The sequence below is a fragment of the Balaenoptera musculus genome, chromosome 5 (assembly GCF_009873245.2).
Source record: "Balaenoptera musculus isolate JJ_BM4_2016_0621 chromosome 5, mBalMus1.pri.v3, whole genome shotgun sequence".
Lineage (NCBI taxonomy): Eukaryota > Metazoa > Chordata > Mammalia > Artiodactyla > Balaenopteridae > Balaenoptera > Balaenoptera musculus.
In genome coordinates, this window is record NC_045789.1 from 47,296,773 (window position 1) to 47,311,314 (window position 14,542).

At 38.6% G+C, this 14,542-nt stretch overlaps 1 protein-coding gene across 1 annotated transcript; it reads left to right on the top strand.

Moving 5' to 3' along the window:
• The first annotated feature begins 1,977 nt into the window (after positions 1-1,977).
• Positions 1,978-2,442, top strand: LOC118895876 (peptidyl-prolyl cis-trans isomerase A-like). Its single transcript, XM_036853443.1, has one exon. The coding sequence runs from the start codon at positions 1,978-1,980 to the stop codon at positions 2,440-2,442; it is 465 nt and encodes a 154-aa protein (XP_036709338.1).
• Positions 2,443-14,542: the final 12,100 nt, after the last annotated feature.

A 14,542-nucleotide genomic window follows, 5' to 3' on the forward strand; every position in this document is an offset into this window, starting at 1 on the left:
TCAAGATTGGATTCAAAAGTTTCCCCTAGAATATGGTTCTCTCTTCTCAGTGTGATTAGCTGTCCCTCCAGCTCTCGCAGCATCTGAGGCTTCTCTTGCTCTTATAGGGCGCACTCCTTATTGTCATTAATGTACTCAACTCTCTTCCCCTCCGAGCTTCTTGAGACAGGGACTGTGTCTTCTTTATCCAACAATCCTCATTGCCTGACAGTGAGTAGATTCTCATAAATCTTTGTTAAATCAAAGGATAAATAAACAAATGAACTGGTCTTCTGCAAATACAATCAGTCCTTCCTCCACAATTCATTCTCAATGGAATAGCCAGAGTGACTCATGCCCCTTTCTCCTGAAATGTCTCTCTAAGGCTCTCTACAAAGCTTAACATTGTGTCAGAGGCAAAGGGAAAATATTTAAGAGATTCAGATCCATTTTCATGGAGTAGGCTATGAAGGGTGAATTTGGAGCTGAGAGACAATAAATTAATAACTAGCATAGGGTCTATAGTAATTCTTTTAGGATTCACTCATTAATAGAGCATAAAGTGCCAAAGAGTCACTATAACTTCAGAAATACCTTAAAATATGTTGACATGTCTGAGTCACTATGCTTTTTTAATAGACAGATATTATTTGGTGAGCCTATGGTTTTGGAAATCTCTGGCACAACACCAAAGCCTTTGGGAACTGCTAGTCAAGAAGGTGGTGTACAAATACCTTTGCATAGACATAATGCCCTTTACAATCTGCCTGTGTTATCTTCCCAGATTCCTTTCACAAGACTTTTCCAGATTCTTTTCACAAGACTTTCTCTACATTCTTCCTACAGTCTAACCAAATCAGAATAACCTGGCAAATTCCTTCTCATCCTTCAAGACCCTATTCAAACTCTACCTTTTTTCCTAAGCTTTTTTTCCCTGACAACCCTGGCACAGTTATTCTCTCCATCTTCTCTATTCCCACTGAAGAAAATGTATAGATTACATGCAAATTCCTTTTGGGGGGGGATAGGGATAAATAGTTATAAACTTTCAAGCACTGTTCTAATTACCTTATACTTTATATGCTTTATACTTTATATACCTTATATACTTTATAAAATTCTTTACATAATTCTTAAAAACCTTAATAAGTGGCTACTACAATTAGTATCTCCATTTTGCAAATGAGGAAACAGAAGCTTAGGTTGTGTAATTCTCATTTAGCTATTGAGGAGCAGAGCTGGAAAATGTACCCAGACCTGGGCAATTCCAAAACTCATGTACTAAACCATTATGCAATATATCCTTCCAATATTATCACTTATCAGACAGAGTGTATTGTAATATTTTAGTTTGCATACATGTTGCCTCCTTGGATAAAACTCTTTCAGAGACTGAATCTTACCCACCTTTGTATTCTCAGCATTTACACAGTGCCTGGAAAATAATAAGGGCTTAGTGTTTTTTTTCTGGGGTGAATAAATAGCAATTGTACAGATAGCAGTTAAATATAAATCAAAGTACTTCCTGATTGAATATGAAAGTAATGGTACAGACAGTAAGTGGTCTTAGAGGCTCTGAAAAAAGAAAGATCCATGTGTACTGTAGCATTCTTGAAGACTTCATTGTGGTCTGGAGCCAGACCTTAACTCAAAAAGAGAATTTGATCTGACAACAGGAAAAAAGATATAGGTGCAAAAGTCAAGGCAAAAAAACCTGCAATGAACATAGTGTGTGTACGGTGCATTAGTGAACTCACTCTCAGTATAATGTAGAGAGAAACAAAGGCTGATATTGGATTGGAAGGGTGGGGGCAATTTGCAGAGCATTTTGGAAGTCATGTTGAGGGATTTGGATAGCATGGGAAAAAAGACGAAGAGCGTGACTTCCGGTTTCATGTGGAGTTTGCATTCCAGAACCACCAGTAGCTGGGTAATCTGGGAGTTTCTTAAATGTTCTAAAATTCTTCTGGCCTTGAAGACACCACCACCCCAGAGCTGATGGCCATGGATGGTGGGCCCTCGGGCCACATCTCCTATGAGCTGTTTGCAGACAAATTTCCAAAGACAGCAGAAAACTTTTGTGCTCTGAGCACCGGGGAGAAAGGATTTGGTTGTAAAGCTTCCTGTTTTCACAGAATTATTCCAGGATTTATGTGCCAGGGTGATGACTTCACACGCCATAATGGCACTGGTGGCAAGTCCATCTCTGGGGAGAAATTTGATGAGAGTTTCATCCTGAGTCATACCAGCCCTGGCACCTTGTCCATGGCAAGTGCTGGATCCAACACAAACGATTACCAGGTTTTCATCTGCACTGCCAAGACTGAGCAGTTGGATGGCAAGCATGCGGTCTTTGGCAAGGTGAGAGAGGACATGAGTATTTGGGGAGTCATAGCGTACTTGCGGCCCAGGAATGGCAAGACCAGCAAGAATATCACCGTTGCTGACTGTGGACAAATCTAATAAATTTGACTTGTAGGAAAAAAAAATCTTCCAATTGTACAATTGAATATTTACAAGACTCTTCTGAGGATTAAAATAATTAATCCATGTAAAAAAGAACTTAGTGTAGCAGTAAGCACAGAGCAAATACTCAGTATATATTTGTGGTTAATGTCGTAATTATTGAATATTATTAATGGGAGCCACATTCTAGAACCACATGATATTAGCAATATTCTAGAAATCTTAATCCTTCTGTAGGAATGGGGGAACCTGGAACTTGACAAGTTAGGTGACTACTGAAATAATCTTGGCCTATAGTTAAAAAAATTTTTTTGACTACAACAATGAGAATGGAAACAAGTAACTCTGAGAAATGAGTTTAAGGAAAAAAAATTATAGAATTCACAAAGTAATTGCAGTTGAGGGGCACAGAAAATGGAGGCATTAAAAAATAACTTCAGTGTTTTAAACTCTTGAGCTCAAGAAATGTAGATTCCATTGGAAAAAATACAGACAATGGGAGAAAATCTAACTGAGGGGAATGAAATGATACTGGATTTGAGGAGGAGGAGATAATTGGAAATCCATGGAAAATATCTAATCTGATTGAAGAGATAAAGGATTGGAGTTTAGTTAAATGACTAAGACAGCAAGTATACATTTAAAATATTATCCGACTAAAACTAATTAAAATAGTAAAAATATATAAACTTTCCTCTTTAAAAAAATTATGTCATGGGGCAAAACCAAGGTTTGACACATTGGGAACATCCGGAGTTAAATTATGGAAGAAAGTAGAAGAGCCAATGAAGGAAAAATGTTCTCAGAGGCCAGAGGAAGACAGGGTAGAGCCCTGCTATGAGCAAGATATGCTATGTACTCTGAGAGGCAAAATTAGGCATGAGAGCAGGCCATTATATAGACTTTTAGTAACATGATGATGAATGGCCATGTGAGGAATGCAAAGAAAGCTGATACAAGAAGACCTTCTCAGCAAAAAATAAAGAATGAGGCAAGGTCATTTGCTGAGAATGATGGAAGAAGATGGAGTTGAGTGCTTAGTTGGGACCTTGGAAGAAAAGATATGAAATTCTTGAATTGGGCAATTTGAGGAGAGTTTATAGAGTTGTGAGCAAGGATTAGGAAGAAAAAGGGATAGTGCATTACTCCAGGGCTAGTGGTTGGGAAAACTATTACCATCCCTGGGCCTGGAGAAGAGAGAGGAGGGGGCAGTTACTGGGACCCAGAGAAAGCTGTTTGGCGGGGACCACTTGGCAGGAGCTGTGGCCTTTAGGTAAAGGGACATAGCCAACCTGCAGGAACTGGTAAGGAGGGAGCTGGGGGAATAAGTGGCCTGACCTCACTCTCCTCTTGCCCTCTAGATTTCAGGTAAAGCCATTAGCTGAACCAAGCTGGAAGCTAGAGGGCCAGGGGGCCAGATTGTTACAATCTCATGGATCAGCTTCCTACTGCACAGAGCAGGATAGATACCGTGGGAAGTGGATCCAGCATGACTGACTGCTTACCAAACGTAAAATAGATAGCTAGTGGGAAGCAACCGCATAGCACAGCGAGATCAGCTCTGTGCTTTGTGACCACCTAGAGGGGTGGGATAGGGAGGGTGGGAGGGAGACGCAAGAGGGAGGAGATACGGGGATATATGTATATGTATAGCTGATTCACTTTGTTATAAAGCAGAAACTAACACACCATTGTAAAGCAAGTATACTCCAATAAAGATGTTAAAAAAAAAAAAAAAAGAGTGGGAAAGGTTGGGCAGTGCCACTGTCGGAACAGGGACAGGGAGCCAAGGGATGAAAAAGAACTGCCAAGCTTCTCTAGAAGATCTGGTTGATGCTAATCAGTACTTTAAAAAAAAGGTACTTACAGAAGAAATTTAAAAAACATTGTAAATCAACTATACTTCAAAAAAATAATTTTTTTAAATTTTAAAATAAAATAAAGGTACTTTTATCTTATTACAAGGATCATACGTAGTCATTGTAGAAAATTTCAGAAGTGTTAAAATCAAAAAAGAAAATGAAAACTACCCCAAATCCTACTCTCTAATGGTAATCACTTCTAAAATTTTTGAAGATACTCCCATTCTTTTTTATATGCACACACAAAAAAAATTTTTTTAAAACAAAATGAGATTACATTTTGTTTTTACATTACGTTCAGGGGTGTACACCCTGAAATCATCTAAAGTTCTTTGGAAATAATAAGCAACAGAAACCAAATCAGATCAACTTAAGTATTAATTAATTAATTAAATATTTATTGACCGCCTACAATGTATAAGGAATTTCATAGCAGTTAACGAAACAGATTAAGTTTGTGATTTCATGGAATTTACACTCTAGTGGAGAGAGACAGACTATAAGCAAATAAACAAACCATGCATAATATTTTAGGGGGTCATAAATGCTGTAAAAAAATTAAGCTGGTAAAGGGATAGAAGCTAATACAGTTGTCCCGGTGAGAAACAGCCGCTTGGACTAGGAAGGTAATAAGGGAAGTAGAGAGTGAGAGTTGGCTTCTGGATGTATTTCAAGGCAGAGCTGACGGATTTGCTGATGAGGGCACACAGGGATTCTGATTGCCCCTTCAGATCCACCCTCTACTCCTTCCCGGGGACTGGAAATCTGACCTCGGCAGGCCACACATCTGGAATCTCCTGTCCTCCTTTGGTTGGGTTCAGACAGTGAAATGAACTGAAAGGAAATTGGAGGGCAGGAGGAGAACAAGACAGAAATATTTACTCTCCTGGCGCCTGCCCTGCCAGGCTACGGTTTGGCAGCCATCTTCTGTGACCACAGCTCTTGCCGGTTCTGGTAAACCCTTCTCACCCTTGCCTCCTTCCAGCCTTGGGCAGTAATGGCTTCCCACTGTGACTCCCCCTTGGGTGCGTCACCATTGCTTATTACTTTCCCTTAACCTGACCACACATTTGTAAATAATCCATTGAATTTTTCTCAGATACCGCTTTTAGTGTGCTATCCGTATCCTGCCGGGACACTGAGTGACACAGGATGTGGAAAAAAAAAAAAAAAAAAAAGAGTCAACGATGACTCCAAAGTTTCTGGTCTGAGCAACTGGAAGAATAGGGCTGCTATTTACTGAATTGGGGAAAAAAATCAATAGTGTAAAATGAATGCATTAGAAGGATATGGGGTACTTCACAGAATGGAATAAAAGGCAGAAATGTAAAGCAGCAAGTTGAAGTTCCTGGCCTGCTGAGAGCTCAGGATGGAAGTTGGCAATGATTGGTTAGAGCTCCTAAAGGGAAAATGGGCTCAAAGTCCTCCATTGAAGGGAAGGGGCCAGAGGTCAGCTCTTACTGCTTGAAGGTGGAAATAAAACTATTGTTGACTGCTTGCCTGGGCTACATTTAGCATGCTTGAGGCCTCGAAGAAACCAGAGACTGCTAAACATCCTTCAATGCACAAGACAACTCTTTCACAAAGAACTACTCGGCCCAAAACATCAATAGTGCTGAAGCTGAGAAACCCTTCTCTGTATGAAGGCTGCCTCGTGCTTCAGTTTCTATGTCTTAGAAGACAAATCAGATTACTCTAGATCCAGGGCCTCAAAGTCTATTGGAAACCAATTTTAAAAGCGACAGTGGCAAATATATGGGTACTGTCCAAATAGGCTCTGCAAGCAGAGGCACTACCTTTGGAAATTTTTGTTTGAAAGCCTAGAGTGGAACTTGACAACGCTATGGCAAAGTGCAACTGTGCAAACGGACACAACCCCACTCAGTGTAGCGCAGGCTTATTCATGGTTTAAATAGAGCACTCTGTATGTGCTCAAGTTTGCAACTGAAATTAATAAGGTTGTAAATCACGTTACAGCTTTAAAACTCATGCAGGAACCTTTCCAGGCAGCTGAGAGCTATGGTATTGTCTAATGACAGGCTCTGAAGCAGGCCTGCAACAGGGCTGCATTCATCAGGCACAATGTGCTTTTTGTGTTCCAAGGATTCTCCTGGGACTCCCTGACTTACCTGGAGTAGGTAGACAGTTTCACTGGAGAAAGCAGCCTAGGCTCCGAAATCGCTTTTGTCCTTAGCACAAAGGCAGGACTGAGAAGCTGGGTCTGGCCCAGGGCCAGGGAGGCACGGAGAGCAGATTAAGAAGGTGAACTTTGCAAATGACCCACAGAGCCTCAGGGCTTGGGTGGCTCAGTTGTCTCCTAATGTTCCGGCAGAGAGAAACATTTTTTATAAAGTAAGAATGATTTTTTTCCTTTTTTTCCATTTGGAGGTAGAAAGTTTTCTGTCTAAAATAAATAAGAAAGCTCCCGTTCTAGAGAACTCTGTATCCTTGGCTGACCTATGCCCCACCACCCTCTTAGAATCTGTTTTCTGATTCCCAACTGATAGCTCTGCCCTTTATTTTCGAGGGCCAGGAAGGAACCAGTCTTTGGGGTAGAAATTATGCAGCTATGTCCCAAGAGTTTGAGCTCTAATTATCAGAAAAGTGTGATAATTCTATAGTTTTCCCCATCTCATTTTGCTACCTCTGAAAGTCCCCTAAATTTACTTAACAGTATTGTATCTCCCTGAAGCTATAAAGTCAGGCTATTTTTTTTTTCCTTAACACGAGAATGTTTTAATTGTAAATATGAATTCTACAGAGATTGTGCTTGAGTACTACAGTTTAGGCGGTCAAATTAGTTCTGCAATTTAATTCAGTAAACTCCATTAACTGATATTTTTCTATCAGTTATAATATAATAATAAATATGTAGGTGATCTCTTCAGATATATATGTTTTGAACTTTATGCATATTAAAAATCAGTTAATGTGATAAGACCATTAATTCACTCACAAAAGTGTTCTTAACTCATGAGATTAACCAAAGTTTATTTACACTATTAGTAAATTGCTCTGTGTGTGTGTATGCATTATACAGGTACATAACCACTTTGTGAAACACTTATTTCATAAAATACAATCATCATAGTAATATTTGGAGTAATTTTTTTTAATTAGTCTCATTTTTTAAAAGTTACATTTAGTATTCATATGTTTACTTCTTATTTTGATATGGAAAAATGACATCCTTGGGGCATTTTCTCCTCCAAATAATGTAAATATCCTATGAAATATTATGATATTCATTATTATCTTTTTCAGCTTTTGATTTTCCTTCTCTTCATTGGCTTATTCTTTCTGGTTATAAAACAGCTAAATAAAAATATAAGCTTAGGATGAATTCCCATTAAACCTTGTATACAAAATTTGTATTCTTTCTTTCATACAGCAATAATAATTGAAATTCCTAGTAAATGCACACACAAAAATATATCATTAAAATCTTATTTAATTCACTACAGTAGTCATTTCATTCATCTCAAAATATGGTCTTCAGACTACCTGAGGATGCAGGTGCTAACATGCATCCTCACCTCAGAAATTTTGAGGATCTCACCTCAGAAATTCTGATTTAGTAAGTCAGGAGTGGACCCAGGAATCTGTTTTCTGTTTTTTGTCTCTCAGTGTAGCAAGTGAGTCGCACTCTCCATCTTTTTTAACATGTGTGGGGTTTTTTCTAGCTTAATTGAGGTATAACTGACAAATAAAATTGTAATATATTAAAAGTGCACAACTTGATTTGATATATGTGTACATTGTGAAAAGATTCCTACACTCAAGTTAATTAACACATCCATCACCTCACATATTTACCTTTTTTCTGGGGGCGGAGGAGAGGTGAAAACATTTAAGTTCTACTACCTTGGCAAATTTTAATTACACAATACAGTATTATCAACCATAGTGACCATGTTATACATTAGATCCTCAAGCCTTATTCATCTTATAACTGAAAGTTTGTACCCTTTTACCAAACTCTCCCCAATTCCCCCATACTGCAGCCCCTGGCGACCACCATTCTACTCTCTGTTTCTATGGGTTCGAATTTTGTTTTAGATTCCACAAATAAGTGATACTATGCAGTATTTGTCTTTATCTGATTTATACCACTTAGCATAATTTCCTCCAGGTTCATCCATGTTGTCACAAAAGGCAGGATTTCCTTCTTTTTTAAAGGCTGAATAGTATTCCATTGCGTGTGTGTGTGTGTGTGTGTGTGTGTGTGTCACATTTTCCTTATCCACCATCTCTTGATGGACACTTAGGTTGTTTCCATACCTTGGCTATTGTGAATATTGCTGTAATGAACATGGGAGTACACATATCTCTTCAGGATAACGATTATATTTCCTTTGCATATATACCCAGAAGTAGGATTGCTGGATATGAAAGTTCTATTTTTAATTTCTTGAGGAACCTCCATTTTTGCTTTCTATAGTGGCTGTACCAATCTACATTCCCACCAACAGTGTACAAGTGTTCCCTTTTCTCCACATCCTCACCAGCATTTGTTATCTCATCTTTTTGATAATAGATATCTTAACAGGTGTGAGGTGATATCTCATTGTGGTTTTGATTTGCATTTCCCAGATGATTAGTGATGCTGAACATCTTTTCATGCACCTGTGGGTCATTTGTAGCTCTTCTTTGGAAAAATGTCTATTTGGGTCCTTTGCCCTTTTTTTAATTGGGCTATTTGGGGGTTTTATGCCATTGAGTTGAGTTCTTTGTATATTTTGGATATTAATCCCTTATGGATATGTGTTTTGCAAATATTTTCTTCCATTCTGTAGGTTGCCTTTTCATCTTGCTGGTGGTTTCTTTTGCTGTGCAGAAACTTTTTAGTTTGATGTAGTCCCACTTGTTAATTTTTGCTTTTTTTGCCTTTGCTTTTGGTGTCAAATTCAAAAAATCATTGCCAAGACCAATGTCAAGGAGTTTTCCCCCTATGTTTTCTTCTAAAAGTTTTACAGTTTCAGGTCTTACATTCAAGTTTTTAATCCATTTTGAGTTGTTGTTGTTGTTGTTTTTAATAGTAATCTTTTATTTATTTATATATTTATTTTTGGCTGTGTTGGGTCTTCGTTTCTGTGCGAGGGCTTTCTCTAGTTGCGGCGAGCGGGGGCCACTCCTCATCGCGGTGCACGACCCTCTTCACTATCGCGGCCTCTCTTGTTGCGGAGCACAGGCTCCAGATACGCAGGCTCAGTAGTTGTGGCTCACGGGCCCAGTTGCTCCATGGTCTGTGGGATCCTCCCAGACCAGGGCTCGAACGCGCGTCCCCTGCATTAGCAGACAGATTCTCAACCACTGCGCCATCAAGGAAGCCCTTGAGTTGGTTTTTGTGTGTGGTTTAAGATAGGGGTCCAGTTTCACTCTTTTGCATGTGGCTATCCAGTTTTCCCAACACCATTTATTAAAGAAATATTCTTTTCCCGTTGTAAATTCTTGGTGCCTTTGTCAAAAATTAATTAACCAGGGACTTCCTTGCTGGCGCAGTGGTTAGGAATCCACCTGCCAGTGCAGGTGACATGGGCTTGAGCCCTGGTCCAGGAAGATCCCACATGCCACAGAGCAACTAAGCCCGTGAGCCACAACTACTGAGCCTGCACGCCACAACTACTGAAGCCCACGTGCCTAGGGCCCATGCTCCACAACAAGAGAAGCCACCACAATGAGAAGCCCATGCACCACAATGAAGAGCAGCCCCTGCTTGCCACAACTAGAGAAAGTCCACACACAGCAATGAAAACCCAATGCAGCCAAAAATAAATAAAATTTTTTAAAAAATTAATTAACCAAATATGCATGGGTTTATTTATGGGCTTTCCATTCTGTTCCATTGATCTACATGTCTGTCTTTACGCCAATACCATACTGTTTTAATTACTATAGCTTTGTAATGTAGTTTGAAATCAGAACAGGTGAGGCCTCCAAGCTTTGTCCTTTTTTCTCAAAATTGCTTTGGCTATTTGGGGTCTTTTGTGGTTCCATACAAATTTTAGTACTCTTTATTCTATTTCTGTGAAAAATGCCATTGGAATTTCGATAGGGATTGCATTGAATTTGTAGATCACTTTGAGTAGTATGGACATTTAAACAATATTAATTATTTCAATCCATGAACACAAAATATCTTTCCATTTCTTTGTGTCTTCTTCAATTTTTTTCATCAGTGTTTTACAGTTTTCAGTGTATAGCTCTTTCACTCCTTGGTTAAATTTATTCCTAAATATCTTGTTCTTTTTGATGCTATCATAAATGGGATTGTTAATTTCTCTTTCTAAGAGTTCATTTTTAGTATATAGGAATGCAACTGACTTTTGTATATTGATTTTGTATCTTGCAACTTTACTGAATTTATTTATCAGTTCCAACAGGGTTTTTTGGTGGAGTCTTTAGGGTTTTCTATATGTAATATTATGTCATCTGCAAACAGAGACCATCTTACTTCTTCCTTTCTGATTTGGATGCCTTTTATTTCTTTTGCTTACCAAATTGCTCTGTCTAGGATTTCCAGTACTATGTTGAATAAAAATAGTGAGAATGGGCATCTTTGTCTAGAAATCTGTATTTTAATAAAATTACCATATTTTATGCCCAATGAAATTTAAGAACCATTTATTTAAAAGATACCTGTTGTGGGGTTTTTTTTGTCATTTGAAATAGAGGATCAATTTCATACTTAATTTTGCCTTGATAATTTTATATTTTTTCTTCAAAAAAAGTCTCTAAAACTGTATAAACTTCAAGCCCCACAGAAACCTCAATCTATTCCTGCGGTAGATAAATCTGTAATATATACTTTTGTGTTTCTAAATGGTACCCATATATAATTTAAAGGAACATGGTGGAAAACATGGAAGATTTCAAAAGGAGATATGAAGAAGCAATATCCAAAATAAGAAATAATCCAGGGATTTAAGTGCTCCACATTTCCAGAAGTTGATACCAATTTATAAGAGTCTACAGCTGCCAATTCTTGAACATGAGTGCATGAAGGCAACAGGCAGCAAGTTATCTGGTCAGGGGAGCAGCTGACCTATAGTACCGTTTGAGGGATCACCCCCTGGTACCAGTTGTGGTACAGTATTTGGTCAGATGATATTTCACAACTAACCAGATGTTTAACTCTCACATCATCGCAGGACTGACTCTGTTCGGCCCAAATTTGGACTTGGGTTAAAAATATAAAAAAGATTATGTCTTTCTAGGTATATTGGTCATCTTTCCACTCACAATCCATTCTTAGACAATCTGCCTTCTTTGCTTTGGTCATGATTGTTTCAGGTGACTCCACTTTCTTAGCCACAACCAGGAAAGCAGGAGTAAACACCTGATTCAGGCTGAGTCAGTTAGATGTTCTCATTTCAGAAGTTGAACCAAAATACAGAGATTGAAGCTGTTCGTATTGTGCAGAGGAGTTCTCAGCAGTGGGAACAACGGTGCAGACATGAGGCTGTGACAAATCAAAGCCTCAGGTGAGAACTGTGGGGAAGTGAACCTCAAAAAGCTTTGGAGACATCAGAAATGGATGGGATAGAGGAGGAGGAGCAAGTGGACACACACAGAGAAGCAGAGATGAGAGATTATCTGATCCCAGGAAGAGTAGCCGTTGGGTGACTTTCTACTTCCCAATAAATATCCTTTCCACCTATACTCATAATGCTGAGTTGAGGGAATTTCTGTTCCCTTCAGCAGAGATCCCTAATGGAGACATGGTGTACTCATCAGCCGCAGTTTTTAGAGTAGTTAAGGAAGGAAGTGCACATCCGGTGGAACGCGCTAAAGACTTCAGGCTTCCTGTGGGATGCAAATAGAGTGTTGAAGCTCAGCCTGGTGGTCATCAAAGAAGCAGAAGGTTGAGGGTCAACAGGGCATGCAGCTAGGATGATGAGGACCCCGAACAGGAAGACTCTATACCTACAAAAAGGAAAGTGAAGGGCATTCAAATGTATGGAGATTTTAGCTATATTAGCAAAGGGGCACATTCAGCTTCATAGTCTTACTTGCATTGGTTATATCTTTAATATGTTATAGAGTTAATGTACATTCAAAGTATGGTGACTAAAGAGTGATAATCTGGCTCTTTGTGGCAGTACAGAGGTTACACTTTTTGCAGGGAAGTCAGCATAGGTATGACCATGGCACAGTGGATTGAGATCAGATCAAAAAGTTTTTCTTTACTTTTTACTTACTACCTCTGCCCCACCTCCCCTGCTCCAAATACTAGTAAGAATATCAAGGGAACTAAGATGGAAATTATGCATCAGCCAAAACACCAAATGCTAGCCGTTGCTTTTTAAAAACAATATTTTAAGAGATCTAGAGCATATGAGTGTGGGGCAGAGTTTGCTAATTGTCTTCTCAATACCCTTTATCTCCCATACTACTAATAATACTTTAACCTGGATCCAAATATAGCTAAAGACTGCATAGGAAATAGAATGTAAGCAGAAGTGTTGTATGCAACTTCTGGGTTAGGTGCTTCCTTCCCTCCTTTCCCTCCAAACAGGCTGGCATCAGGAGTGGTGGTGAGCTAGCTATTCTCAGACACAAAAATGAAGCCAACTCCCTAAGGATGGGAAAGCAACAAGATAGACAAGGCTCTATACTATAGGGCCACCACTTTGGTGACTGTATTTTTGAGTCTTTTGTTTCAACAGCCTAGCCAGTATCCTAAATAAGGCCATCATTATGCAGACCTTTCAGGTGATTCTCTCCACATATATTGGAACCTGACACAAATCTAGGAGAAGAGCACAGCATATTTGTAGAGAGGTGATAGACATCCCACTGCACAGTGAACCTGTGCAGGGCAATAAACAAGGGGAGTAAACAGAGGTCTGGGCAGTGAGACAGATCCACTAAGCTCTCAGCAGGATCTTAGAATAAAAGAGTGTTTAAGAATACTTAGGAAAATGGGAACTCTAAGTATTTCCTAAGAATATTTATGAAAAGTGTGATGAGATATACAACTGTAAGTTCAATATGACTAAATAAGGAGAATAAGGAAATGAGAATAAAAGCACAAAATAGCTGACAAGAGACAGAGTTTCCTGATGATGATAGTGTTTTGATTTTTCCTTAGGGGAAGAAATAATTTGGGAATCTCCAAAACTCTGCAATCTAGTAAAGCCTAAAGGCCAAGGTTCTAGTTATTAGAAAAGCAATAGGAAGTATTTGTTTTACTTATGTCAGAAAAATTTCACACCAGACCGCTGGAAAATGGTAGACTAGCCTGTGAGTTTTGGGGCATTTGCTTCCTTTCATCTGGTCTACTCCAATCCTGAAGAATAGTAAGTACAAGCCTAATCCAATGTAGGACCAGATCAAAAATGTCCTCCAAATTAAGAGCTCTATGACTTCCTGGATGATTTCGTTCCAGACGTATACAGAAATTTCTAATTTTATTGCACAAAATATTTGTATAGTTGTTCCCAATTTTCCCATAAAATTACCATTACTGCATATTTCCCAAAAGGCATACTCATTTTTGTAATATTTTCTCCTGGCTTTGTGGTCAGCTTGCTATTTCAATTCAGTCCAAGGCCTTGTAGACAGCTGATGCTCAGTAAACATTTGGCTCTTTGTTTATTGAGTCAGATAGAGTCTCACATAACTCCAGCTTTTACTAGTAACCGTGGCTGGCAAAACCAACTGACGCCAGCATCGGTCAGTACCATACAATGTACCATGTCGTGTTTAAATGTGCCTTTGAGAATTGATTGCACTCTGAGTCTCAAAGAATTTGAAAGTTACTTAAAATTCACTTTTTAAAATGCCTACTCGTGGAAGAAGAAACAGAGACTCTACTGAAAAGACATAATTTCATCAACTTACCAGCAAATACAACCTGGAAAGATGTTGCTCTGGCCAAGATACTTCATCCCAGGAAATAATTCTTCCCAGGAGCTTCTCTGAGGGTCTTATTTAGAAAAGAGGCTTGACAAAAGAAGCTATGGAATGATAGTAAATAACAGTTTATAAGAACCCAGTTAACTCTGAAGAACTGAGTTGTTCCATCTAACTAAATTCAAATATGTTGTATTTACAAAATTATATACAAAAATGTTTCTGATAAGAAAAAGAAAAACTTAGAAAATTGAATAATAAAGACTGATTTCAAATTTAATTTTAAAATTAAAAAGTCAATTAGAATTATGAAAGTGAAAAAAAATGTAATCTTCAGATACAATGCTTTTTCTTCATCTTTGTCTTAACTAACCATA

Coding starts and splice junctions, on each gene's coding strand:
- LOC118895876 (XM_036853443.1), top strand. CDS start 1,978: ATGGCCATGGATGGTGGGCCCTCGGGCCACATCTCCTATGAGCTGTTT.